Here is a 26,316-nt window from a genome sequence, read left to right on the forward strand (position 1 = left end):
CAAGGTATCAGGATGCTGTGAGTGAGGGTAGGGTGATATGGGAATCAGCACTATACTAGAGCTGACCCTGGTATGCAGTAGAGTAGGAAAAGCCAAACGAGGGAGGAGGGGGAAATAAATGTAAGTACTTCAAAAAGCCAAAGATATTCTGTAGGACATTCACTGCAAGGAGCTGTACATTTCTTTTAGAGCACAAGAAAATTGTGACAATGCATAACAAAATTTGTATTAAAGGTAAAATAATGATAGGGTGAATAAGAAAATTGAAAACATGCTCAGTAATAGGTGAATAGTCAAATAAACTTTCCCATGCAGAAACAAGAACACCTTGTGCCAAGTTTTCAAAAGCTTGTAGAACTCTTCTATTCTTGCCAGGTATTAATATCCAAACAAATCTTTTTCAGAGACGGAGAAGTGGTAGAACTAGAGGACATGAATTGAGGTTACAGGTAGGTAGACTTAGGAGTAACATCAGGAAATGCTTTTTTACAGACAGGTCGTAGATACCTGGAATACTTTCCCAGTGGAAGTGGTGGAATTAAAAGAATGCATGAGGATAAACAGAGTATCCCTATATAGAAAGAGAAGGGAATCGAAACAAAGCTTAAATGACATTCACACTTAAACAAGGCATAGAGGAGTGCAGCTTGCAAAGAGAGGCAGGTACAACTCTAACCACCTTATTGGGCAGACCAGATAGGCCATCATTTACTGTGTTACTACTTCATAAATGATGGTATGGTATGATTCACTTCTTTGGAGGTTTTCTCAAGGTGATCAATATAGACATGGAGTTCTTTAAAGTTTAGCAGGTTTTTGTAATGTCTCTTCTCCCATACCAAGAGGTGGAAGGTGCACAGTGTATGAAATAATTTGGAATGTCCATAGAGTTATTGATAAACAGAGTCGTAGAATATGTTGTGCCATTAATGGTGATTGAGACTAGTGGTGTATGACTGCACCAGGTATGATCCAGTAAATAGTTCGCACTGTACGGCAAAATGTCCTGAGGAAGGTAGATGTCATACACTCTGAGCAATAGAAAAAGAAACAGTCTGGAAAAAAAATGACCATAAGTGTCCTGCTCTAAAGTAATACAAAATGGGCCAATGTAGCAAATCTTGCTGAGGAGCCCAGCTCAGTGTGCAGTTTGTTCTGCAAAAATACCATGACATGCTGTAAGAAATGCACATGCAAATTATTTGTGCATTAAAATCACGGCAGTAATTTGCAACAATTGCAAAATGTCACCCATCCTGCCAGCACACACTGTTTGTCTCACACACTGGCAGGGTGACATTTAAAAAAATCAAGCCATGGGGATTCTACATTGGCCTACCTGGTGTTCTGACCGTCCCCCCTCCCCCAAATTATAAAACAAAATGCCCCTGGTGTCTAGTGGGGAGGAGTGAGTAGCACTAGACAGAAAGGGTTTTGTTTTGGGTTTTTTTTTTAACATATTAGGGGCAGAGGTATGGGGTTGTTTTGTATCACTGGCGGGGGAGGGGAGGAAAGGGCTGCAAAACTACTAGGTTTTATTTTGGGATGGGGGAGAGGTCAGGGTGTCAATATCATTAGCTTTGTGCCCCAATACACGGGGAGTCAACCCTTATATGCCACCTCAGACTTGCCAGTAAGTTTGTCACATTATGCTGGTGTTGTGCTCCTTTCAAATCTTCTCTATATCAGGAAGGAACAGCTAGTGAGCTGATGGGTCTCCTGTATCATAGGCCTGCGTAAACGTCTTTGTAAATGCCCACTGCTTCCCAGGGTAGTTTTTTGCATCAGCCTCTATGTGAGGCAGTGTGTGAGGATTAAAGCTTTGCTGTTAGAGATTAAGGGGAAGAATTGTACCAGGTGTTGGCTTCTTGAAACTGATTAGGTTCATGCTTTAAATGAATAGGTGTCTGCTCACTCAAACTGGGATCAATAGGTTTGAATGAAGCCCAGTTTTCATCCAGTAGTTACACAAATGTGAGATGTCTAGAGGATACAGTAGCAAATTTTCAAACTACACACCAGACAGCAGAGCAAATCGCAGTGAATTTTCCTGACAATGGAATTAAAGTACAGAAAGAGCACACTTGTGGGGAACAGATTTGGAATATTCAGTCAACCAAAGTGAACACTAGCAAATTTAGGCAACTTGACACTAGCCATCTGCACAAGTGATAGTGACCTAATTTAGCTGTGATAAGAATTTCTTTTAAGATAATAATAATAAGCTCATTCTGTACTTGATCACAGGTGATAGTACAGGAAATGTTCTCTCCTAAGACACATTTTTTATGTGCTAAAGTAACTGTTTTCTGTTCTATAATGGCTGACATAACAGGAAAAGTATCTAACTGGACAGTTTGGAGGAAGCCTCGTTTATAACATGCTTGTTTATCTGTGTTTTGCTCACACCTTTTTCAGTGGTAGCTCAAGGTGAGTTACATTCAGGTACATGAAGGTGTTTCTCTGTCCCTGGAGGGTTCACAATCTCATTTTGTACCTGAGGCAATAGAGGGTTAATTTGCCAATGATCAGAAGCAAACACAGGCGCTAGAGACTATTAGCACCATACTAGTGCCTGCGTTTGTTACCGCCCCATGATCAGGGCCCTCGAGAGCATAAAACAACATTCTCACGGGCTCTGAACGCAACTAGCATGCAAAACAGGGCTCTTAGCGCAAGTAGCATGCACATGCATGCTAAATGTATTCCTCCCGAATAATCAACGAGCAGTGTGCCAAACCTTACGCCAGCTCCCTGACGTTAGGGTTTACAACCATTGGGGGAGCCCTGTCCAACATGGATTTGCATTCTGGCAGCTCCCCCATTCCCCCCAATGCAGCCCCCACCCTGAGCCGGCAATTTAGGGGCTGGAGGTCTGGCGGATAGCCAGTGTCTCCTGACCCCATAATAAGATGGGATCTACATCTCAACAAGCTTCTGATGGTAGAGGAATAGCCTAGTAGCTTGAGATTCAAGGGTGCCCAGGTCAAATCCATATGCTCCTTGTGAACTTGTCAATTCACTTATGCCCAGAAATCCCCATACTGTTCTAAACAGCGTGAGGCTTTACCACACTTAGGATCAGAGATAATAGCATGCAAATTTATGGGTGCTATTATCTCTGATCATAAAGTGTGGGAGGATTGTGCCTGAGCGCCTCCTGCACTTGTTTGACAGGATGCACTGGGCAGGGCTGGGCACCACCATTTTTGAGGCGCTGCTGCTGGAAGAGGAGGTAGTCTTCCTCCCTCCTCCAACAAAGGTATGGGGGGGGGGGGGCGGAAAGAGATCTGCTAGGCCACAGGGTTTGGGGAGGGGGGCTTGATTTGCAGCCTACTGGCCCACCAGGGCTTTTCTTATGGGGATGTTAGGGGGGCTGGAGACTCACCGGATCTCACCTCCCACCAGACCTCCAGCCCCCTCCCCTGAACTTGGGGGACTGGAGGTCCACCGAACCTCCAGCCCCCGTGTTTCTGGCTCAGGGTGGGGGTACGGGGGTACTAGGCCACCAGGGCCATGTTGTTTGGGGTCTGGTGGTCCTACAGACCTCCATCCCCTGTGTTTGACTCTCACCAACTCTCCCTGCTTGCCTTTACTGTCTTTTTTCTCTAGCCAGGAGCCATCCCTTTGTAGCGAATAGCATCCCGCCAACAGGAAACAGGAAGTTCTGTCAGAAGAGGCAGAAGTTACAGAGGGAGGTCTCCCAGCTCAAAAGAAGCAGCCTGCATCTAGTGCTGCACACCTCCTTTGTTCTTCAGACAGTAAAGGCAAGCTGGGAGGGGAAGAAAGGGAGATGCCAAACCGTCTGGGAGGAGGCGAGGCAGAAGCATGAGAAAGCTGAAAGAAGAGGACAGAGGGAGAGACAGGTAGTGGGGCAAGAAGCAGGGAATGTAATTACTACTACTACTACTATTTAGCATTTCTATAGTGCTACAAGGCATACGCAGCGCTGCACAAACATAGAAGAAAGACAGTCCCTGCTCAAAGAGCTTACAGTCTAATAGACAAAAAATAAATAAAGTAAGCAAATCAAATCAGTTAATGTGAACGGGAAGGAAGAGAGGAGGGTAGGTGGAGGCGAGTGGTTACAAGTGGTTACGAGTCAAAAGCAATGTTAAAGAGGTGGGCTTTGTCTAGATTTAAAGGTGGCCAAGGATGGGGCAAGACGTAGGGGCTCAGGAAGTTTATTCCAGGCGTAGGGTGCAGCGAGACAGAAGGCGCGAAGTCTGGAGTTGGCAGTAGTGGAGAAGGGAACAGATAAGAAGGATTTATCCATGGAGCGGAGTGCACGGGAAGGGGTGTAGGGAAGGACAAGTGTGGAGAGAGATTGGGGAGCAGCAGAGTGAGTACATTTATAGGTTAGTAGAAGAAGTTTGAACAGGATGCGAAAACGGATAGGGAGCCAGTGAAGGGTCTTGAGGAGAGGGGGTAGTATGAGTAAAGCGACCCTGGCGGAAGATGAGACGGGCAGCAGAGTTTTGAACCGACTGGAGAGGGGAGAGGTGACTAAGTGGGAGACCAGCAAGAAGCAGATTGCAGTAGTCTAAACGAGAGGTGACAAGGGTGTGGATGAGGGTTTTGGTAGAGTGCTCGGAAAGAAAGGGGCGGATTTTACGGATGTTGTAAAGAAAGAAACGACAGGTCTTGGCAATCTGCTGGATATGAGCAGAGAAGAGTCAAAGATGACCCCAAGGTTTCGAGCTGAGGAGACAGGGAGAATGAGAGAGCCATCAACAGAAATAGAAAATGGGGGGAGCGGGGAGGTGGGTTTGGGGGGGAAAATGAGAAGCTCGGTTTTGGTCATATTTAATTTCAGGTGGCGTTGAGACATCCAGACAGCAATGTCAGATAAGCACGCTGAAACTTTGGTTTGGATGCAAGGTGAGATATCAGGGGTAGAAAGGTAGATTTGGGAGTCATCAGCATAGTGATGGTAGGAAAAGCCATGGGATGAGATTAATGAACCAAGGGAAGAAGTGTAGATAGAAAAGAGGAGGGGACCAAGAACAGAACCCTGAGGTACGCCGACAGGCAGAGGGATAGAAGTAGAAGAGGATCCACCAGAGTGAACACTAAAGGTGCGGAGGGAGAGGTAGGAAGAGAACCAGGAAAGAACAGAGCCCTGGAATCCAAGTGAGGACAGGGTATCGAGAAGTATGCTGTGATCGACAGTGTCAAAAGCAGCGGAAAGATCAAGAAGAATGAGGATGGAATATTGACCTCTGGATTTAGCCAGTAATAGGTCATTGGAGACTTTAGTAAGCGCAGTTTCAGTTGAGTGGAGAGGGCGAAAACCAGATTGTAGTGGGTCAAGAATAGCATGTGAGGAGAGAAAATCAAGGCAGCGGCGGTGAACAGCACGCTCAAGTAATTTGGAGGGAGGGAGATGGGTCGGTAATTAGAGGGACAAGTAGGGTCGAGTGAAGGCTTCTTAAGGAGAGGTGTGACCACAGCATGTTTAAAGGCAGCAGGGACAGTCGCAGTGGAAAGTGAGAGGTTGAGAATGTGACAGATAAAAGGAATAAGAGCAGGAGAGATAGCATTAAGAAGGTGGGTGGGAATGGGATCAGAGGAACAGGTGGTACATTTTGAGGAAGAAAGGAGAAGTGTAGTTTCCTCAATAGTAACTTCAGGAAAGGAGGGAAGGAGAGAGAGGGGAACGGACTAGTGGAGGGGAGAGGTGGTGAGGTAGAGAAAGCAAGGTTTATCTTTTGAACCTTGTGAAAGAATTCAGCAAGGGTCTGAGGAGATAATGAAGGGGGAGTTGGGGGTGGGGGCACCTTGAAGAGAGAGTTCAATGTGGTGAAGAGAAGTCGAGAATTAGAGCCAAGAGAGTTGGTCAGTTGGATATAATAATCCTGTTTGGCACGTAAAAGAGCAGATTGGAAGGAGGTCAGCATGAACTTAAAGTGTAAGAAATCAGCAAGGGCCCGAGATTTCCGCCAGAGGCGTTCGGTGAAGTGGGTACAGGAACGTAGGTAGCGGATATTAGAAGTCAGCCAAGGTTGGGGTTTTGTACGCCTTACAGGGCAGGTCATCAAAGGTGCAAGAGTGTCTAAGGCAGAGGATAGAGTATTGTAAGAAGAAACAGCCTCATTGACAGACGTGGATGGTGCCACAGTAGAGAGGAGGTTTGAAACATGGGAGGATAGAGATGAAGGGTCAATATCGTGAAGATTCCTAGATAAATTAGATAAGATAGGACGGGACTGGGAGGGAGGAGATTTAAGTGTGAAAGTTATAAGATGGTGATCAGAGGAGGGAAGATCAGAGGCAAGGAAACTAGAGGGTGAACAGTTGGAGGAGAAGATAAGATCAAGACCGTGACCATTTTGATGAGTGGGGGTGGTGGAGCATAGTTGGAGATTAAAGGAGGACGTTAAAGCGAGTAACTTGGAAATATAAGAGTTGGAAGGATCATTAGCAGGAATATTAAAGTCACCAAGGATGAGAGAGGGGGAGGAAGGATCATGGAAGAAGGCAAGCCAGGCGTCAAAGTCACTGAGAGAGGATGAAAGGGACTTATCAGGGGGACGATAAATGACCGCTATTCGAAGAGGCAGAGGAGAGAAAAGGCGGATAGAGTGGACTTCAAAGGAGGAAAAACAGTGAGATTGAGGTGGAAGAAGGGGTTGAAATCTGGAGGAGGGAGAGAGAAGTAGTCCAACACCGCCCCCAAGGCTAGCAGGGCGAGGAGTATGTGAAAATAGATAACCGCCATGGCACAGGGCTGCGACTGAAGCAGAGTCATCAGGGCAGAGCCAGGTTTCTGTTATGGCGAGCAGATGGAGGTGATGCGAGATAAAGAGGTCCTGGATATAGGCGAGTTTGTTACAGATAGAGCGGGCATTCCATAGGGCGCAAGAGAAGGGCAGAGAAAAGGAGGGGAGTAGAGAAATAGAGATGAGGTTAGAGAGGTCGCGGTGAGATCTGTAGAGTTGGGATAATAGTTGGTGAGGGGGGCCAGGATTGGGATTGATGTCACCGGCTGAGAGTAAGAGAGAGAGTAAAAGAGAGCGGAGGAGAGTAGGAGAGGTGTGGCCACGAAGGCGTCGACGGCGAGAGGTATTTAGGTGGAATGGGGAAGGCAAAATGGAAGAAAGAGGCGGAGATTAAAAGCCAAGAGGGAGGAAGAGGGTAGGAGAGAAGGTGAGGTGATGAAGTCGATGGATGGGCAGTGAGTTCCTGTAGCGGAGAGAGGTAGGGGGTGAGGGAAAAGATTAGGAAGGGACAGGGCTAGGAAGAGAATGTGAATAGGGGCCATAAATGACTGAGGTATTTTAGCAACTGGGAAGAAGATTAGATGTAAAGAGAAAAATGCCCCTGAGGCCCTGAGTGGATCGGAGTGGACCTGGGTGTCACCCCGGAGAAGGCTGTAAGGATGTGCAGATGAGCTGCAAGTCCTCCACAGCATCTGAAAGGCAGCCGGTGGTAGAGCTGGGCACCTCTTAGCTGAGGAAAGGCTTACCAGGGGTTAGGCCGAAGCCAGCATTCCTCCCCCTGAGGGTCGCCTGATTCTAGCCAAAAAGCACCTGGAAACTCTGTGCACTTGGAGCGAGGGCCCTGGGAAGATCGGGGTGGAACTGGAGTCACCCCGGATACAGCTGTGAGGAAATGCAGAAGGGCTGCAAGTCCTCCACAGCACCTGGTGGGAGCGCTGGGCACCTAGAGCGGAGGCCCTGAGTGGATCGGAGTGGACCTGGGTAATGTGATTAATGTGTTAAATTATTAACGCGAATTAAAATTTGTGTGTTAATTGCATTAGAAATGCACTAAATGGCCAGGCCTAATAAAAACAGAAGGAAAAGCCTCAAAAGCTCAAACAGCACTAAAAAATAGTTCTCATGCTGCTTTCAATCACCGGCATAAAAACCTTTTGTGTTCTTTTTTTAAAGCTATATTCAAAACATTCTTCAAAAACTATTTATTTATTTACAGCGCTTATATCCCACAATTTCCCACCCAAGGGTAGGCCCAATGTGGCTTACAATAATCTACATAAAACAAACAGCAGGCAAGGTCAAACAGTTAATGTCCTAGAAGTATAATGGGAAAGGACAGAAGCGAGGTGGTGAAAAAGAGAGAAGCAGAGGTGGTAATATGACAGCGGGGAAGACAAGTCAGAAGTTAGAGATGCCAGACGGGAGCGATGCATATGCTTTGCCAAATAGAAAGGTCTTGAGGCGCTTTTTGAAGGTAGGATGATCAGCGGTAAATTTCACTAACTTAGGCAAATCGTTCCAGAGATAAGCACTAGTGTAGGAGAAAGTTGATGCGTAGGTTCTTTTGTATTTAAGTCCAGAATATACTGGGTAATGGAGGTTTAAATACGATCGTGCAGACCTATGAGAGTTCCGTGGTGGCAAGTTGATCAGGGTGTCCATGTATGCTGGGGCTTCGCCGTAGATGATTTTATGTACTAGAGCGCAAATTTTAAAAGTGATACGGTCCTTGACGGGAAGCCAGTGCAGTTTCTCTCGCAAAGGTCTTGCACTGTCAAATCTGGATGCACAAAATGAAAAGTGAAACTTAACTTTTGTGTTCAGAACAATAGTGTGCAAGCAGTAACGATCCTAGGTCGGCTACCACCCGGGGTGGCTCGCCGATGCGCATCAACCCCCCCCCCCCCCTCCCCCGGTGCATTCTTAGCTGCTGGGAGCAGCCGTTCGGCTCTCGGCTCCTCTGGCTCCCTCTGCCCCGGAACAGGAAGTAACCTGTTCCGGGGCAGAGGGAGCAGGGAACCAGCAGAGCCGACAGGCGCGCGGCTGCTCTATGCACCCCTCCAGCGGTGTGCACCTGGGGCGGACCGCCCCGTCCTTGGTACGCCGCTCTGTGCAAGCCCTGTATGTAATCTGATGGTGGCCAAAGTTTCATAGTGTCATCACCACTGTGTTAGGGAAATTGGGCACTTATAAGAGGGCTGTGGAGTCAGTACACCAGACCTTCGACTCCTACTGATAATAGGTTTTAAAGTTTGTTTTTGATCTATTGTACAGGTAAATGTAACTTATTGTTTACCAGTACTTTAGATCCAGGACAAAGATATGTATATATAAGTATAAAATGATAAATTTATCATATAATAAATTTTTTTATTTGGAGCTGGTCAGTAAATTTTTACTGACTACAACACCACCCAAAATTGCTTCTGACTCAATTATGTGAGCACAAAATCTGTCTGCACATGCTGTTTGTTTCGCCACTGAAAAGCTGTTTTGTATTAGCATTCAGAGGTCAGGACTCTAGCAACCATTAGAAATGTTGAAGTTAGAGAAAAATGTACATTTGGGGTTCCACCTAGAAATCATTTCAGGATACAAAGCTACCACAAGTTTAATTAACTGTTGAGTGAAGAAATATTTTCTCTGTTTTTGTTTTACTACATAGTAGCTTCATTGCTTGCCCCCTAGTAGTCCTTGTATTTTTGGGAAGAGTAAACAAGTGATTCACATCTACCTGTTCCACTCCTCTCGGTAGTTTATAGACCTCTTTCATATCTTCCTTGAGCATCTCTTCTCCAAGCTGAAGCACTGTAGACTCTTTAGCCTTCTCTCACTGAGGATTCATCCCATTACCTTTACTATTTTCATCGCCTTTCTCTTATATTTTCTAATTCTGCTATATGTTTTTTTGAGATGCAGAGAGCAGAATTGCACACAATATTTGAGGTGCGATCACAGCATGGGGTGATACAAAGGCATTCTAATATCTCAGTTGTGTTCTCCATGCCTTTCCTAATACTAGTGTATCTCACTGGCATTTGTCAAACTAATTAATTTTGACAGGTGACACACCCACTTGAGGGTTCTCAGCCAATCAGAAGTGAGGATATGCCCAAGCCATACCCACTTCCCTGCCTCTTTTGATGTCATTGGATGTGACATCATAGCCATTACAAGCCCTAATGCTTTTGCGTAACAATGCCTCTTGCCCCACCTTATTTGCATAGCCCTGCCCAATACCCACACCCTTTTATTGACCTGCCCCCCAAACCCCACCCCTTTTGCTAATGTCATGGAAAGTGCCTTCATAGCTGTGCCCCGTTTTCCAAGCTGGCAGCTACTACTGGACACATCATGTCACTTCCTGTTTCCACTACTAGCTGCCATCTTGGATAGGGGTCACGTGATGGGAAGTAACTTCAAATGCCCCCAACACTGCCCCCTACAGCCATGGATGAATGTGTGCAGCTTAACCTTTTTTTTCCACAGGATTTTTACTGCATTGGCTGTTTTAATGTGCAGTAGATATTAGTGTGGATAGCTTAGTAAAAGATCCTCTTAGCTGGGAAAAGCTGAATGTTGGTCTGTCTGCACACACTGGGTGTGCCCTGTTCTATTTTTTTTAACTCAGCTAGTAGAATTTTATCGGGATAAAGGGGAGGAATTTTAAATTTGGTAAACCTGGTTTTAACTAAGTAAATATTTTGAATATCCACATCCTAGAATTTAAACAGTTACTCCTAGAGAATGCACAAACATTTTTATAATTCTGAAAAATTCAGCATAAGTATTTATAGTGTTTTTGTAGCATTCCCCCATCTCTTTCTGCCTTTTTCCTTCTCAAGCTTTCTTATTTCTCTCTCACTCCAATTGCCGTTCTCTCTCCCTGTAACTCCCAGCATGACCCCTAATTCTGTCTGCCCCCAAATTATTCTCCTGTATACACCCCCCCCCCCCCCCCCCATCTCTTATTGAGGACTATATCAAGGTATGTGCTGCCACTGTGGTCGCCCAGGGCACAAGGGAGGTGGGAGCACCAAACTTGCACCCTGTCCATTCCCTCACCTGCTTGCTCAGCATTTCCAGTTGTTCTCCCTATGCCCTCCAAGTGAGCCCGCCCACCTTCCTATAGCACCTCAGGTCCACCAGACAAATGCCCTAGTGGTCTAGGGTGGGCAGCAGCGATTCCCACTTTCTGCTGCCCATACCAGCTCTGGATTCAAAATGATGGCTATGACCTTTAGTAGTAGTCTAGAGATTGCAGCCACAATTTTGAATCCAGAGCCAGCCCAAGCAGTAGCCATCCCTATTGCATACTTATCTTGCTCTACCTCCCTCCAATCTCCATGGCACACTCATCTTGTTCTGCACCCCTCTCTCAATCCCTATGGTGCATTCACCTTGCTTTATTCCCCTCCCTCAATCCATATGGTACGTTCACCTTCCTCTTCCCCCCCCCCCCCCCCAACCTCTGTGGCACACTAACCTTGCTTTGGCCTTTTCTCATCCTCTGCCAAGGGCAACAGCAGCAGCTCTATTCACTCTTTCTTCATGTCCCTCACTGAGCTTGCACAGCAAGAAGAGTAAGAAGTGAACCACTTCACATTGGATCACTTCCTCCATCTATGACAGCTTAGACCTAACGATTTATGTGAGCCTCCCTACACGGTTCACATAAACAGTTGGGTATAAGCAAGGAGGTTTAACGTCAAGAGACAGCCTGGCGTCAAAAAGCTGAAGCCGTCTCCCCCAGGCTGCCGCCGTATTGGTGTACTTCAACTATCAACTAACAGTTACTGAGAAGAAAAATACAAATATCTCACTCCACAAACATAAAGAATAGGTACAAAAAAAGAAAACATCTTTAACGTCTTAGATGAGACGCTGCCTTTCATTTATAAGCAGTAGTACAGTCCATTGGGTTTCTTATATTTTGTCCTTGCTTATACTGTGCCAAAACTGGAAATACAGTGAGACAATAATAGAATTCAGTAACATCCAAAACTTATTAACATTATAATTGTGTTCACATTTGAGTAATAACTGAGAAAATGCTGTTGAAAAATGACTTGAAGAAATATATATCACAGAACTGGAAAATGTTGGTACATTTAGACTGTCTCTCCACTTCTGCATGAAGGTATCTCTACCCTCATTATTGAATATCTCTCTTTTAAATAGTAGTAATAAACAATATTCAGTGCATTTTTATAATACATCACTACATTCCACAAAACAAAAGGAGCAAATTTCCACAAACCATCTTTCTCTTTTGATTTTAAATGCGGCCAGGTTTCAGCCTAATTCATGGTTTAATGAGGGCTATAAATGTCATAATTAAATAAATAGAAACCCTGATTGTTGAACACCTGCTTCTCATAACATGATGTCTGTTTTAGTGACCCTTTACCAGGAGAAAAAAAGATCTCTGCATGAATTTAACATGCTAGAGTGTCCTATAACCAGCCCCTCCAAATGACATACTGATTACAATTTATAACAAATTACTACTCTACCTATGAAGAGTTATTCCATTATTATATTTCCTCTGTGTACATCCGTATGCTGTACAAGCTGGCATGTTTGAAAATATAAGCAAGATTAAATAAAAATGCTACCAATAAAGAACGACAATATGGATGCAGCAGCTCATAGGTTTGTTTGCATTATTTTAAGCTTACACAGAACGACGGCTGCACATGGAAGGGGAAACACAGACTTACCTAACTGGCTTCAACTTTTTGATGTCATGTTGTCTGTCTCCTCTACTCAATCAAACCTCTTTATGCAGCAGTTCACTTCCTCCTCTTCTTGCAGTGCGAGATCAACAGGGGACAGGAAGAGGGAATGAGTAAAGCTACTGCTGCCTGTGTCTGTGCCATGGGCGTAGTTTTGGGGGGGGGGGGGACGAGGGGGGGCATTGCCCCCCCCAAACACAGGGCCAGCACAGCGCTGAAGGCAGCTCTCCGTCCATCCCGCTCTCAGCTTAGCGACCGTCAGCCCTCCTCTCTGTTCCTTCCCCCCCCCGGCGTGTTTAACTTTATATTTTCAGTGACCGCGACGGCACTAAAGAAGAAAGCACTGCGGGCTTGCCTCCAGCTTCTCCTTTCCCTCACACAGTGTCCCGCCTTCTACGATGATGCATTTCCTGTTTCCGCGAGGGTGGGGCACTGTGTGAGGGAAGGAAGAAGCTGGAGGTGAGCTCGCAGTGCTTTCTTCTTTACTGCCGTTGCTGCCACTGAAAATAAAAGGTTAAACACGCCGGGGGGGGGAGGAACGGAGAGGAGGGCTGGCAGGAAGCTGAGGGAGGGCAGGGAAAATCGCTGGACATGGATGGGAGGGGAGGGCAGGGGGAGAGAAGATTGCTGGGCATGGAGAGAAGGGTAGGGTAGGGGGAGAGAAGAGATTGCTGGACATGGAGGGGGGGGCAGGGGGAGAGAACAGATTGCTGGACATGGAGAGGAGGGCAGGGGGAGAAGAGATCGCTGGACATGGAGGGGAGGGCAGGGGGAGAGGAGGGCAGGGGGAGAGAAGAGATCGCTGGACGAGGAGGGGAGGGCAGAGGGAGAGAAATCGCTGGACGAGGAGAGGAGGGCAGAGAGAGAGAAGAGATCGCTAGGAGGGGAGGGCAGAGGGAGAGAAAAGATCGCTGGGCATGGAGAGGAGGGCAAGGGAGAGAGGAGATCGCTGGACGAGGAGGGGAGGGCAGGGGGAGAGAAGAGATCGCTGGACATGGAGAGGAGAGGAGGGCAAGGGAGAGAGGAGAATTGCTGGACATGGATGGATGAATGGGGGCAGGGGAGAATGGAAAGTTGCTGGACATGGATGGATGGATGAATGGGGGCAGGGGAGAGAGGAATTTTGCTGGATATGGGTGGATGGAGGAGAGGGCAGGGGAGAATGGAGAGTTGCTGGACATGGATGGAGGGGAGAGGAGAATTGCTGGACATGGATGGATGAATTGGGGCAGGGGAGTGAGGAATTTTGTTGAATATGGGTGGATGGAGGAGAGGGCAGGGGAGAGAGGAGAATTGCTGGACATGGATGGATGGATGAATGGAGGGGCAGGGGAGAGGAAATTTACTGGATATGGCTGGATGGCGGAGAGGGCAGGGGAGAATGGAGAGTTGCTGAACATGGATGGATGCAGGGGAAGGAAGTCAGGAAGGAGATGCACATGGATGGAGGGGAGGGAAGAGAGGAGAAATGCTGGACATGGATGGAGTGGAGGGCAGTTAAGAGAGGAGAAATGTTGGACAAGGATGGAGGGAAGGAAAGACAAAGGAAGGAGATGCACACGGATGGAGGGAAAGGGAGAGAGGAGAAATGCTGGACATGGATGGAGGGGAAGGAAGACAGAGGAAGCAGATGCACATGGATGGAGGGGAGTGAGGAGAAATGCTAGATGTGGATGGAGGGGAAACTGCTGAATTTAAGGGCTGGGTCGGAACACTTTGATGGCAGATACTGAAACTCGAGGAAGGATAAGGACAGGGCTACAGATGGTAGACAGGACGCATAAGGACACAAGAGGATGGTGGACATGGTGAGTGAAAAAATATCAAATGGAAAGACACTGCATACAACAGAAGACACTGGGACCAAAGCAAATAGAAAAACCAAATGCTCAGACAACAAAGGTAGAAAAAATATTTTATTCAGAATGTATTAATTGGAATGTCAGCTTTTGGAAATTTGCATCTGTGATATTTTGCATGTAAGTTTCAATTTTTCTAGTATTGCTGCATGCTGAGTCTAACTTCTTGAGGTAACTTTCCAGTTCAGTATTTTGCCTTCATATATTTTATTTTTAGTTCCTTGTGTCATATCTGTTGTCATGTATTTTTCATGTGTGATAAAGGTGCAGTATTCTGCTAGTGTGTAGTATTTGCAGCCCTTTTGGGTTTTTTTTTTTCATTAGGTAGTGTACTGATGTTTTAGAGCCCAGTGTAATTATAGTGCTGCCTTTCCACGCATAAGGTTGTAGCTTATCGTGTGTCCTTGGAATTGGTTCTGTTATGGTTTGGTAAGGTTATGAGTGGGTTTTTGCACAAGTTTGTGTATAGTGTTTTGCACTGGAGAGATTGTGTGTTGGCCTTACTGAGATGGCACCAAAACATCAGAAAGGGTATAGAGCCTAAATCATGACACACTACCTCTTGAAGGATCTTCATATAGAGCTTATGCATTTCTAAGGTCTACACTGGCATGGTATGGGAAAGGGAAATACTACTGGAGAGGAAGAGGGAGTGCTGGGTAAGGAGGAAAGAAGGAAGGGAGAAAGAGCTGGCTTTTTTTGGAATAACTATAATATATATGTATGAGATATCTCATGCATATTCATTGTGGTTATTCCCAAAAAAGCCAGTTCTTTCTCCCTTCATTCCTCCATATTAGCATATATATATATATATATATATATATATATATATATATATATATATATATATATATATATATATATATATATAATATACACACAAATGAATATGCCCCATCCTTTGCCCCCCCCCCCCCCCAAATGAAACAGTCAAACTACACCCATGGTCTGTGCTGAATTCTGCATTTCATGTGCAGAATTCCCCCAGGATTAAACAGTGCATTGGGTTTTGGCAATGCTGGGCAAGAGCAGACTTAATATGTTTCTTTTCAGTTCTCCTTGGACAGAATTATCTTTCAACCACACAAGTGACGTGACTCCTTGGTGACGTCACTGACCTGGACTAGTATCCAAGCTTAAAATCTTTTGCATACAAAATTTACAGTACACATGCGTGTATATTCCCACCTTATACAGTAGTATAATATCAGTCAGTAACCGCCCCCTTTCAGTTTTATTCTTTCCGTGGTAACAGTCAGACCTTTTTGCGACTCTGAGGCATATTTTCAAAGCACTTAGACTTACAAAGTTCCATAGTAACCTATGAGTCTAAGTGCTTTTAAAATGAGCCCCTCAGACTATTTTCCCGTTAGTTATTTTTTTGTGTTTTTAGTTATTTTTTTATTTCATTCTCATCATTACTTAACATTTTTCTTTAGCAGAATTTGATTTAGCTTCGGTTTTATTTCAAAATATGTCATCTAAAAAGTAGGACTGTAAACGCTTCTCTAACTGGAAGAATAAAATCTCAGACACTGAACCCCATGAGAGGTGTATGTATCTGATGCCTAGATTCAAATTGTCCTTTGTGTTCCAAGTTACTCTTGAGGAGAGATCTTAAAATGAGATCAATCACAACTGAACCTCCACCGACTTCCAAGTCAGTGGGTAAAAAGGGTTTATCAAAGAGGAAACATCTTGATACGGCAGCACAATTGGAAAATACTTTAACCTCAAATATTCAACTTGGTTTCAGGATCCTCAGTCTCCGCTGCCTTCAGAACAGTCACTGTCGACACCAACACACCGACTGCTGACATCATTCTGCAAGCTCCAATCTTGGAGCCGATGCACTGTCCTGCAAAGCAGACACTGCATCTATTCGTCAAAGACTTCTCGGCACCAACATATCTCTGCTTTCTGGTCAACAACATCGGCACCAAGAGTCACAGCACCATCATTTATTTATTTATTTGTTGCGTTTTTATCCCACATTTTCCCACCTATTTGCAGGCTCAATGTGGCTTACATTATTCCGTAATGGCAATCACCATTTCCGGAATGAGAAATGCAAAGTGGTATTGCATTAAAGTTCATAAGTGACCATAGTAAATTAAGCAGTTAAGTATAGAGAATTCATTTCCGGAATGAGAAATAAAGTGGTATTGCGTTAAAGTTCATTAGTGACAAAGTAAATGAAGCAGTCAAGTATAGAGAGTTCGGTTTTGTCCAGTTACTACTACTATTTAGCAATTCTGGTATGTTTCGTTGTCTGGTAATTAGGATGGATCAATATGGTATGCCTTCCTCTCCCACCCACCCCCCTCCCTCTCTCCTCAATCTCTGACAAAGTGCAAAAGATCAACCTTGAATTCACTACCAAGCCACCTTCTCTTCTCTCTTCAGCCCCCCTCCCTCAACCAACCAACTAACTCTTTCTCCTCCTTTCCTGTTATCACCGAGGAGGAAACTGCCCGCCTCCTTTCCTCCTCGAAATGCACAACCTGTTCCTCCGATCCCATCCCCACCAACTTACTGAACACCATCTCTCATACTGTCACCCCCTCCATCTGTCATATCCTCAACCTCTCTCTCTCCACTGCAACTGTCCCTGACACCTTCAAGCACGCCGTAGTCACACCTCTCCTCAAAAAAACCTTCACTTGACCCGGCCTGTCCCTCCAACTACCGCCCCATCTCCCTCCTACCCTTCCTCCAAAATACTTGAGCGTGCCGTTCACAGCCGCTGCCTCGATTTCCTCTCCTCTCAGGCCATCCTCGATCCACTTCAATCTGGTTTTCGCCCTCTACACTCGACAGAAACAGCACTCTCTAAAGTCTGTAATGACCTGTTCCTTGCCAAATCCAGAGGCCACTACTCCATCCTTATCCTCCTCGATCTATCCGCCGCCTTCGACACTGTCAATCATGACTTTCTTCTTGCCACACTGACCTCATTTGGATTCCAGGGCTCTGTCCTCTCCTGGTTCTCATCCTATCTCTCCCACCGCACCTTCAAAGTACACTCTCATGGATCCTCCTCCACCCCCATCCCGCTCTCTGTTGGAGTTCCCCAGGGATCTGTCCTTGGACCCCTTCTTTTCTCATTCTACACCTCTTCCCTGGGCTCACTGATCTCATCCCATGGATTCCAGTATCATCTTTATGCTGATGACACCCAGCTGTATCTCTCCACACCAGACATCACCGTGGAGACCCAGGCCAAGGTCTCAGCCTGCTTATCCAAAATTGCTGCTTGGATGTCCATCCGCCACCTGAAACTGAACATGGCCAAGACCGAGCTTATCGTCTTTCCACCAAAACCCACTTCTCCTCTTCCCCCGTTCTCGATCTCAGTTGACAACACCCTCATCCTCCCCGTCTCATCTGCCCGCAACCTCGGAGTCATCTTCGAGTCTTCCCTCTCCTTCTCTGCACATATCCAACAAACAGCCAAGACCTGTCGCTTCTTCCTCTTTAATATCAGCAAGATTAACCCTTTCCTCTCTGAGCACACCACCCGAACTCTCATCCACGCTCTCATCACCTCTCGCCTTGACTATTGCAACCTACTCCTCACTGGCCTCCCTCTTAACCATCTATCCCCCCTTCAATCAGTTCAGAACTCCGCTGCACGCCTTATATTCCGCTTGAACCGATATACTTATATCACCCCTCTCCTCAAGTCACTTCACTGGCTTCCGATCAGATACCGCATACAGTTCAAGCTTCTCCTTCTTACCTACAAATGCACTCAGTCTGCAGCACCTCATTACCTCTCTAGCCTCATCTCCCCTTATATTCCCGCCCGTAACCTCCGCTCACAGGACAAATCCCTCCTCTCAACACCCTTCTCCATCACCGCCAATTCCAGGCTCCGCCCATTCTGCCTCGCATCACCTTACGCATGGAATAAACTTCCTGAACCCCTACGTCAAGCCCTCTCCTTACCCATCTTCAAATCATTGCTCAAAGCCCACCTCTTCAATATTGCTTTCGGCACCTAACCTTTATACCTCTGTACCTTTCATGTAATCGTGCATGCCCCAAATTGACTACCCCTACTTAACTGACTCTACACTTGTCCATTAGATTGTAAGCTCTTTGAGCAGGGATTGTCCTTCTGTGTTAAAATTGTACAGCGCTGCGTAACCCTGGCAGCGCTTTAGAAATGTTAAGTAGTAGTAGTCATGCATTGGTTTTATGGCATTTGGTAGTGCATTCCAAAGTTGCGTGCTTATGTAGGAGAAGCTGGATGCATATGTTGATTTTATATTTTAGTCCTTTGCAGCTGGGGTAGTGGAGATTCAGGAATGTGCGTGCTGACCTTTTTGTGTTCCTGGTTGGCAGTGGTGTGCTGGAGCCGGCTCGCAAAAGCCGGTTGTTAACTTTGCTTCCGACTTGCGAGCCGGCTTTCCTCCCTCCCTCCCTCCCTCCTGATCCGGTCCCTCACGTCACTGACTTGACTCTTCGAATTCTTCAGGGCAGGCAGTCTTGCCTGCCCGCTGCCAGCGCTGACTCTACCCCGCTGGCGCTGCTGGATCGCACTTTAAAAATGGCTGCCGAGACTTCTGCTGAAGTCTTGGAGGCCGCCCTTGTAAGTCTCGGTGGCCATTTTGAAGTGCGAACCGGTAGCACCAGCGGGGGAGAGTCAGCGTTGGCAGCGGGCAGGCAAGACTGCCTGCCCTGAAGAATTCAAATAGATCGGTGAAGTGAGGGACCATATCCGGAGGGAGGGAGGTGAATTCACCGAACAATTCGGGAGGGGGTGGCAGGGGAGAGAAGGGAGTCGCTGGGCATTTGTGGATGGAGGGGAGAGAAGGGTCGCTGGGTATGGGTGCATGCAGGGCAGGGGAGAGGAGGATCACTGCTGGACATGGGTGGATGGAGGGCAGGGGAAAGGCGGGTCACTGGGTATGGGTGCATGCAGGGCAGGGGAGAGAAGGGTCGCTGGATATGGGTGCATGCAGGGCAGAGTAGAGGAGGGTCACTGCTGGACATGGGTGGATGGAGGGCAGGAGAAAGGAGGGTCACTGGGTATGGGTGCATGCAAGGCAGGGGAGAGAAGGGTCGCTGGGTATGGGTGCATGCAGGGCAGGGGAGGGTCACTGCTGGACATAGGTGGATGGAGGGCAGGGGAAAGGAGGGTCACTGGGTATGGGTGCATGCAGGGCAGGGGAGAGAAGGGTTGCTGGGTATGGGTGCATGCAGGGCAGCATGGGAGAGGAGGGTCACTGCTGGACATGGGTGGATGGAGGGCAGGGGAAAGGAGGGTCACGGTATGGGTGCATGCAGGTGCGAGGAGGGTCGCTGGGTATGGGTGCTTGCAGGGGAGAGGAGGGTCACTGGACAGGTGGATGGAGGGCAGGGGGAGAGAAGGGTCACTGGACATGGGTGGATGGCGGGCGGGGGAGAGGAGGGGAGAGAGAAGAAATGCTGGACATGGATGGAGGGGAGGGAAGAGTGAGGAAGGAGATGAGATGAGGGAAAAGGAAGAGAAAAACTGCACATGGATGAAGAAAATAGGCAGAAGCTGAGGACCAGAAATGAAGAAGAAAGGAGGAAAGGAAAGAAATAAATGGAAAGGAAGCCCTGAAAACGGAGTTAAGAGGACAGATAGCAGCAGAATCGGATACTGGGCCAGCATGATCAGAAAAACAGTCACCAGACAACAAAGGTAGAAAAAAAATCATTTTATTTTCATTATAGTGTTTAGAATATGTTCACTTTGCGAATCAGTTGCTCAACATTAAAAGTTTATATTTATTTACTTAATTATGGCATTTTATCCCACATTAAACATGAATTAGATTGGAACCTGGGATCATTTAATTTTTTTTTCCTGGAGTAATGCATTGCCACCCACCCCCCCAGGCTCTCTCCTCAGCTATAGCCAGCTCTGCAATTTGGGGGGGGGGCGCAGAGGGGGGGGACCGGGGAGAGAGACAGATGGCTTCAAGCTTACCATCCACTATTGGAGAAAATAGGCCTCACTCAAGCACTGAAGCAATCTCTCGAATGGTGGACCATATATGTCATCTCCTTCAGGGCATGCCATTTCATCCTCCTTAGCCATCCATCTACGTAACAGACACATCAAAACAAGGGTGGAAAGCTCATATGTATCAATGCAAGACTGAAGGACTCTGGTCTACTCTGGAGACCACCTACAGTATTAACCTGCTAGAACTGCAAGCGATCTAACTAGCCCTTCAGGCATTTCAAGATCATCTAATCAATCAAACCATATATATACGCACAGGCAGTCGAGTGGCATAGGGCGGAACAGGATCTTGCAGTCTATGCAGAAAGGCTCTCAACATCTGGCAGTTTGTACTTCACCTTCAGTCCACAATATCAGCATCATACCTACCAGGAAAGCAGAATATTTTAGCAGATTCACGCAGCAGACAGTTGCAACCCCACGAATGGTCATGCAAGACCACTGTTATGTACTCCCTTTTCAATCAATGGAGACATCCAGTCATTGATCTGTTTGCTTCCCCACAAAACACCAAATGCAGCAGATGTTGCGCAAAGTATCCTAGTAGATGACGGCAGAAAAAGACCTGCATGGTCCATCCAGTCTGCCTAGTCATCCTAGTCCGCAAAGGCAGGCGGAAGACGCATTTCAAATCACTTGGATCAAGGGTCTCCTTTACTCTTTTCCTCCGTTCCCACTTATTTCAAAGACAATCCAAAAAGCAAAGTTGGAGAAGGCAACTTTTCTGCTAATAGCACCATTCTGGCCATGTCAAGCTTGGTTTCCCATTCTCCTGAACTTCTCCTCCCAACGCCCAGTTCCACTTCCACTGGAACTAGACCTGATCACTCAACAAGAGGGAGCATTACTACATCCAAATCTGGAGTCTCTAGCAGCTTGGTTCATCTCTCCACATCAGACATGATGTTCACCCCAGGAGTTCTGCAGGTTCTTCTAGCTTCCAGAAAGGAATCCACACGAAAATCATATGCTGCTAAATGGAAACATTTCTCTCACCGTTACAATCCTCAGACTGTTCCGATAAGCCACATTTTAGAATATCTTCTCCATTTGTCTCAATCAGGACTCTAGTACTCGTCAGTACAACTTCACTTGGCAGCTTTAACAGTTTTTCGTGATCCCATTAAAACGTAACTCTTATGCAACATACAATCTCCAAAATGTTCCTCAAAGGATTGCTACATCTCCATCCCCCAGTTCATCCTCCGACGCCTGCTTGGGACCTTAACTTAGTACTCAGTACTCTTATTTCTTCACCTTTAGAACCACTTGAAACAGCAGAAATTAAGTATCTTATGGAAAACATTATTTCTTATCACACTAACTTCTGCTCAGCGTATTGGTGAAATACAAGCTCTAGTTCACTATCCACCTTTCACGCAGCTACTCCATGATAAAGTCTTGCTTCAGACCCATCTGAAGTTTCTACCAAAGGTAATTTCTCCATCACATCTTAATCAGGTGATTACTCTTCCAGGTTTTTTTTATCCTCCTCCACATGAGGATAACAGTCAACGACAACTTCACACTTTAGATGGTCGGCGCGCATTGTCTATTTACCTCACCAGAACAGTTTCACCATCTAGACCATCACAATTGTTTTTGCCAATTTGTCCAGATTCATAACCGCAACCAGTTACTAAAGGGATACTCTGTCAATGGATTGCAGCTTGCATCATTTATTGTACAAGACAGCGAATGCTTCTACAGAAATTCCACATGTTGCAGCTCATTGCCTTAGGTCTATGGCAGCCACAGGAGCTCATTTACAGAGAACTCCATCGCCGGACATTTGCAGAGCAGCCACTTGGTCTACACCTTACACTTTTACAAAGCATTATTGCATTGATAACGCATCACTGGCAAATTCTGCTTTTGGTCAAGCAATCCTATCATCCATTCATTGAGGCGTCAACGTACCACCTCCTCCTTTCACAAGTACCAGCCTTTTATTTTGCTTACTGTCTCTTGCTATACATACACTGTATTTTTCTTCTCAATATACAGATAGTCATGAGAATGGTGGCTACAGTATAAAAGAATAGATTATTACAAACCTTTTGTTACAAATTCTGCATTAAACGTAACAAGTCGGCCCTGCCGGAAAGACAGGATGGAGTCGGTCCAGAGGGCGGCTACGAAATTAGTAAGCGGTCTTGAATACAAAAATTATAGGGACAGGCTTATGAACCTCAACATGTATACGCTGAAACAGAGGGGGGAGAGAGGAGACATGATAGAAATGTTTAAATATCTCAAGGGCATTTATGTACAGGAAGAGAGCCTTTTTCAAATGAAGGAGAGCTCTGGAATGAGGGGGCATATGACAAAGTTAAGAGGGAATAGGCTTAAGAGTAACCTAAGGAAGTATTATTTCACAGAAAGGGTGGTGGAGGCGTGGAATGGGCTCCCGGTGGAGGTGGTGGAGTCGAGGACTGTTCCAGAATTTAAAAAGGCATGGGATAAGCATGTGGGATCGCTTAAGAACAGGAAGAATTAGGGGTTACAGAGGATGGGCAGACTGGATGGGTCATATGGCCTTTATCTGCCGTCATGTTTCTAAATTATACTATCCTAAATTAAAAATACAAATAAAATCAGTTTTCTCCACAGATGTCATAAATCCTTTCAATATACATACACTTCCTCAACTTTTATATATATATAACACAAATGCTTGCATAAAAATGTCCATCAATATTTCAAAAGGAAAAGGAAGATATCAAACCCTCCTAAACAGGCAACACATCTCTGAGAAACTTCACAGTCCTCCTGTATTGATGATGAGTTTATAAATCTTCACGGACTGTCATATTCACCACAGATCTTTAATGATGTAAATCCACAAGGCAGTTGTAGTCCATAATGTAGTTATTAATATAAGCGTCCTTCTTCAAAATGTTGAAATTCAATCACAGATGGAGAGAAAAAACTTGGAGACAACTCTACACAGGACTATGTTTCACCACTAGATGTCTTCAGGAGCTGTTCAAATCACCACCACATAGCAATGGCTAGTATCCATCTGAAACTTTTCTAACGCATCCAGATCAGGCTGGAACAAGCACGATTCATCGGCCAAAAAATGCTATTAGTCATGAGAATGGTTACAGTTTTATAGTGATCTTCTACCTGTGCAGCTAGGGAGTCTTCACTTGTGTGGCTGCAAAATAATTTTGTCCAGGGAGAAATAAAAGTTGCTTACCTGTAATAGTAGTTCTCCTTGGACAGATGATCTTGCAGCCACACAGTCCCTCCCACCCTTCCCTTAGTTGTTGCCAGCTATTACAAGAAACTGAAAGGGGGCAGTGACTGACGTTATACTACTGTATAAGGTGGAAATATACGTGCATGCGTACTGTAAATTTTGTATGTATAAACTTTTAAGTTTGGATACTGGTCTGGGTCAGTGACGTCACCAGGAAGTCACTTTACTTGTGTGGCTGCAAGATCATCTGTCCAAGGAGAACTACCATTACAGGTAAGCAACTTTTATTTCATTGAAAGTAGTGAGGGTAAGTTTGACATCTCCTACAGCAGGCAGATTGCTTTCTGTGGATGGTGTAACTACTAATAGAAACCCTTCTTTTCTACATTCATATGTTTCACCGTTCTCTATTCCTTTGCACCTTCCATTTTTCAGAGGTTTCTCTCTAACCCAAAACATGAGCACTAAAGCTTCAGACTTATATACTGACGTACCAAATATTATTTTAGTTCACAAGCATTTACAGGGGTTGATTAGGAACTTGAAAGACATTCAGAATATTTTAAGCCCTCGTGATACTAAAATTTCATGACTAAGAGCTACTTGAAAAGATTTTATGGGAGCTATTGTACTAATTCAGGTTTGCTGATGTGATGATGTTCTCTGTTTTTTACATTAAAATTCTTACTTATAAATAGACCACACATTTTCTTCTTTTATATCTCCATCCCTTGTCATGTACTTTTTGTATCCATCAACATCATTTTGCTTTGACCTAATAAATGGATTTTTTTCCCCTCCATTTCAAAGGTTTTGCAGAGTCTCATCAACCATGTATTTCAGGAAAGTGGGGACAGCTGGGATTTTCCCAGCTATATGGAAGGAGTGGCAGTGTGGATTCAGATTTACAATTTTTAGGAACAAATCATCGACAAGATAAAGGTAAAAAGATCAACAGCTTTCATGTGTATACAGCACTGTAATGGAATTCTTGGTGAGAAAATCCCTTTCCTCAACTCTATATAAGGCAGTGGTTCTCTGACAGACAATGCTTTCATATATGACACATGGGATACATGATCCTTACAGACCTTTTGTTATGACACAGTATGGCAGTTTTTATAAATTAAATGTAAACAAAAACCCAACCCACAAAAACCGTATCTCTTCTCAATACCAAGTGTAAATCAGAATTAGCACATTTCTCCATGCATTGTAAACCACTTAGATTTTTTTTTTTTTAATATGCGGTATCTCAAGTACCTTGAACCTTGGAAGTTACCATACCGAAAAAAAAAATTGTGATTCTCATGTCATCTGAGAATCTCTCCATAGCCACCAGGCACATTGTAAAATTATACAAAGCTAAAAAAATTTCTCACTCATTATACATGTAGCAAACCTAACGTAGCACTAATTTGTATGATTCAAACACAATAAACCCAACCAATGAATTGGCAGCACTAAAAATATTACACTGGACCCTAGATCACCAGTACACCTATTACTGTTACAGAATTCTGCATAAAAATTACATGCAAACAGAATACCAAACCTCAGTGTTGCACAAAAAAACATACTGGCCCTCACAAATACAGAACAAGAGATCACAAATTAGAAATTGAGAAATTAAAATAAAAAGTCAAACAGCATGCACCGCAGCATGGGAGAAATAAAAACAGAACTGCATTTCCTCTTTTACTGAACAAAATACCAAAACATCTGCAATACACATTTGTCAAATCTAACATGTTCCAGTTAATAAATTCAAATTAAAACACCTTTATCCTACTTTTCTTGTCTGGACATTTTGTTTTTCTAAATGTTGGTCCCAGTGTCTGTCTTCTGCTAATTCTGTTTCCAGTGGCTGCTACCCATTTGTCATTTCCCCACTTTCCTCCTGTCTTCTTCTATTCCCTCAATACTTCTGTCTCTGACATATTTCTCTTCTTTCTTTTCTGTCTGGCCACTCAAATTTCACCTCTCATTCATCAGTCTTCCATCAACTTTCCAACTCTTCTCACTCCCTAGCTCTCCCATTTCTCCTGTCTCACTCGTTTCACAGCCTCCTATTCCCTTTTGTCTTTTACTCACTCCTCATTATCACACTTCTACCCTTTGTAGTTGACCATTCATCTCCTTGATGAACTCCATGGCCTCTTCCACTTGATTCCACCAAACCCAGCATTTCCTCTCCCTCTCACTCTCTGTACCCTTGTAGCCCATCTTATCCTCTCTCTCTTTTCTCTAGCCATAGTTGTAGCCCAGCATTTCCTGTCTCCATCTTTATCTCTTCTCAGACACTTGCAGCCCAATATCAGGTGACCCTCAGGGGGAGGAATACTGGCTTTGGCCTAACTCCTGGTAAGCCTTTTCTTGGCTGGGAGGTGCATGGTGGAGGTGCCCAGCACTCCCACCAGCTGCCTTCCAGGTGCTGTGGAGGACTTGCAGCCCATCTGCATATCCTCACAGCCTTCCCCGGGGTGACTCCCAGGTCCACCCTGATCCTCCCAGGGCCTTTGCTACAGGTGCCGTGCGCCAAAGCATTTTTTCCATACACTTTGTATTTTCTCCCAGTTACTTCTTATAGCTCCAGTACACTTTCTCTTCTTGGTACTGGGTACTGTCCCTTCCCAATCTCTTTCTCCTTCTGAAACCACTGTATACTGCAGGAACACATTGCCCACTTTCTGCTTTCATCATCTCACCATCTCTTGTCTTCTCCTTTCTTCTTAGCTCTCAACCTTCAACGTTTCCTTCCATTCTACCATATGAGTACATC

The 26,316-nt window shown here is 45.3% G+C and overlaps 1 protein-coding gene across 4 annotated transcripts in view; it reads left to right on the plus strand.

Annotated features, from left to right (window-relative positions):
* Positions 1-26,316, plus strand: part of TOGARAM1 (TOG array regulator of axonemal microtubules 1) — a 289,809-nt gene that overhangs the window by 40,775 nt on the left and 222,718 nt on the right. For all 4 annotated transcript variants that reach the window (XM_030214411.1, XM_030214408.1, XM_030214409.1 and 1 more), the window contains exon 3: positions 24,345-24,476. In XM_030214411.1, coding sequence (XP_030070271.1) covers positions 24,345-24,476 — 132 coding nt within the window. The remainder of the gene's footprint in view (positions 1-24,344; positions 24,477-26,316) is intronic.

The sequence above is a fragment of the Microcaecilia unicolor genome, chromosome 9, assembly GCF_901765095.1.
Source record: "Microcaecilia unicolor chromosome 9, aMicUni1.1, whole genome shotgun sequence".
NCBI classification, from domain to species: Eukaryota; Metazoa; Chordata; class Amphibia; order Gymnophiona; family Siphonopidae; genus Microcaecilia; species Microcaecilia unicolor.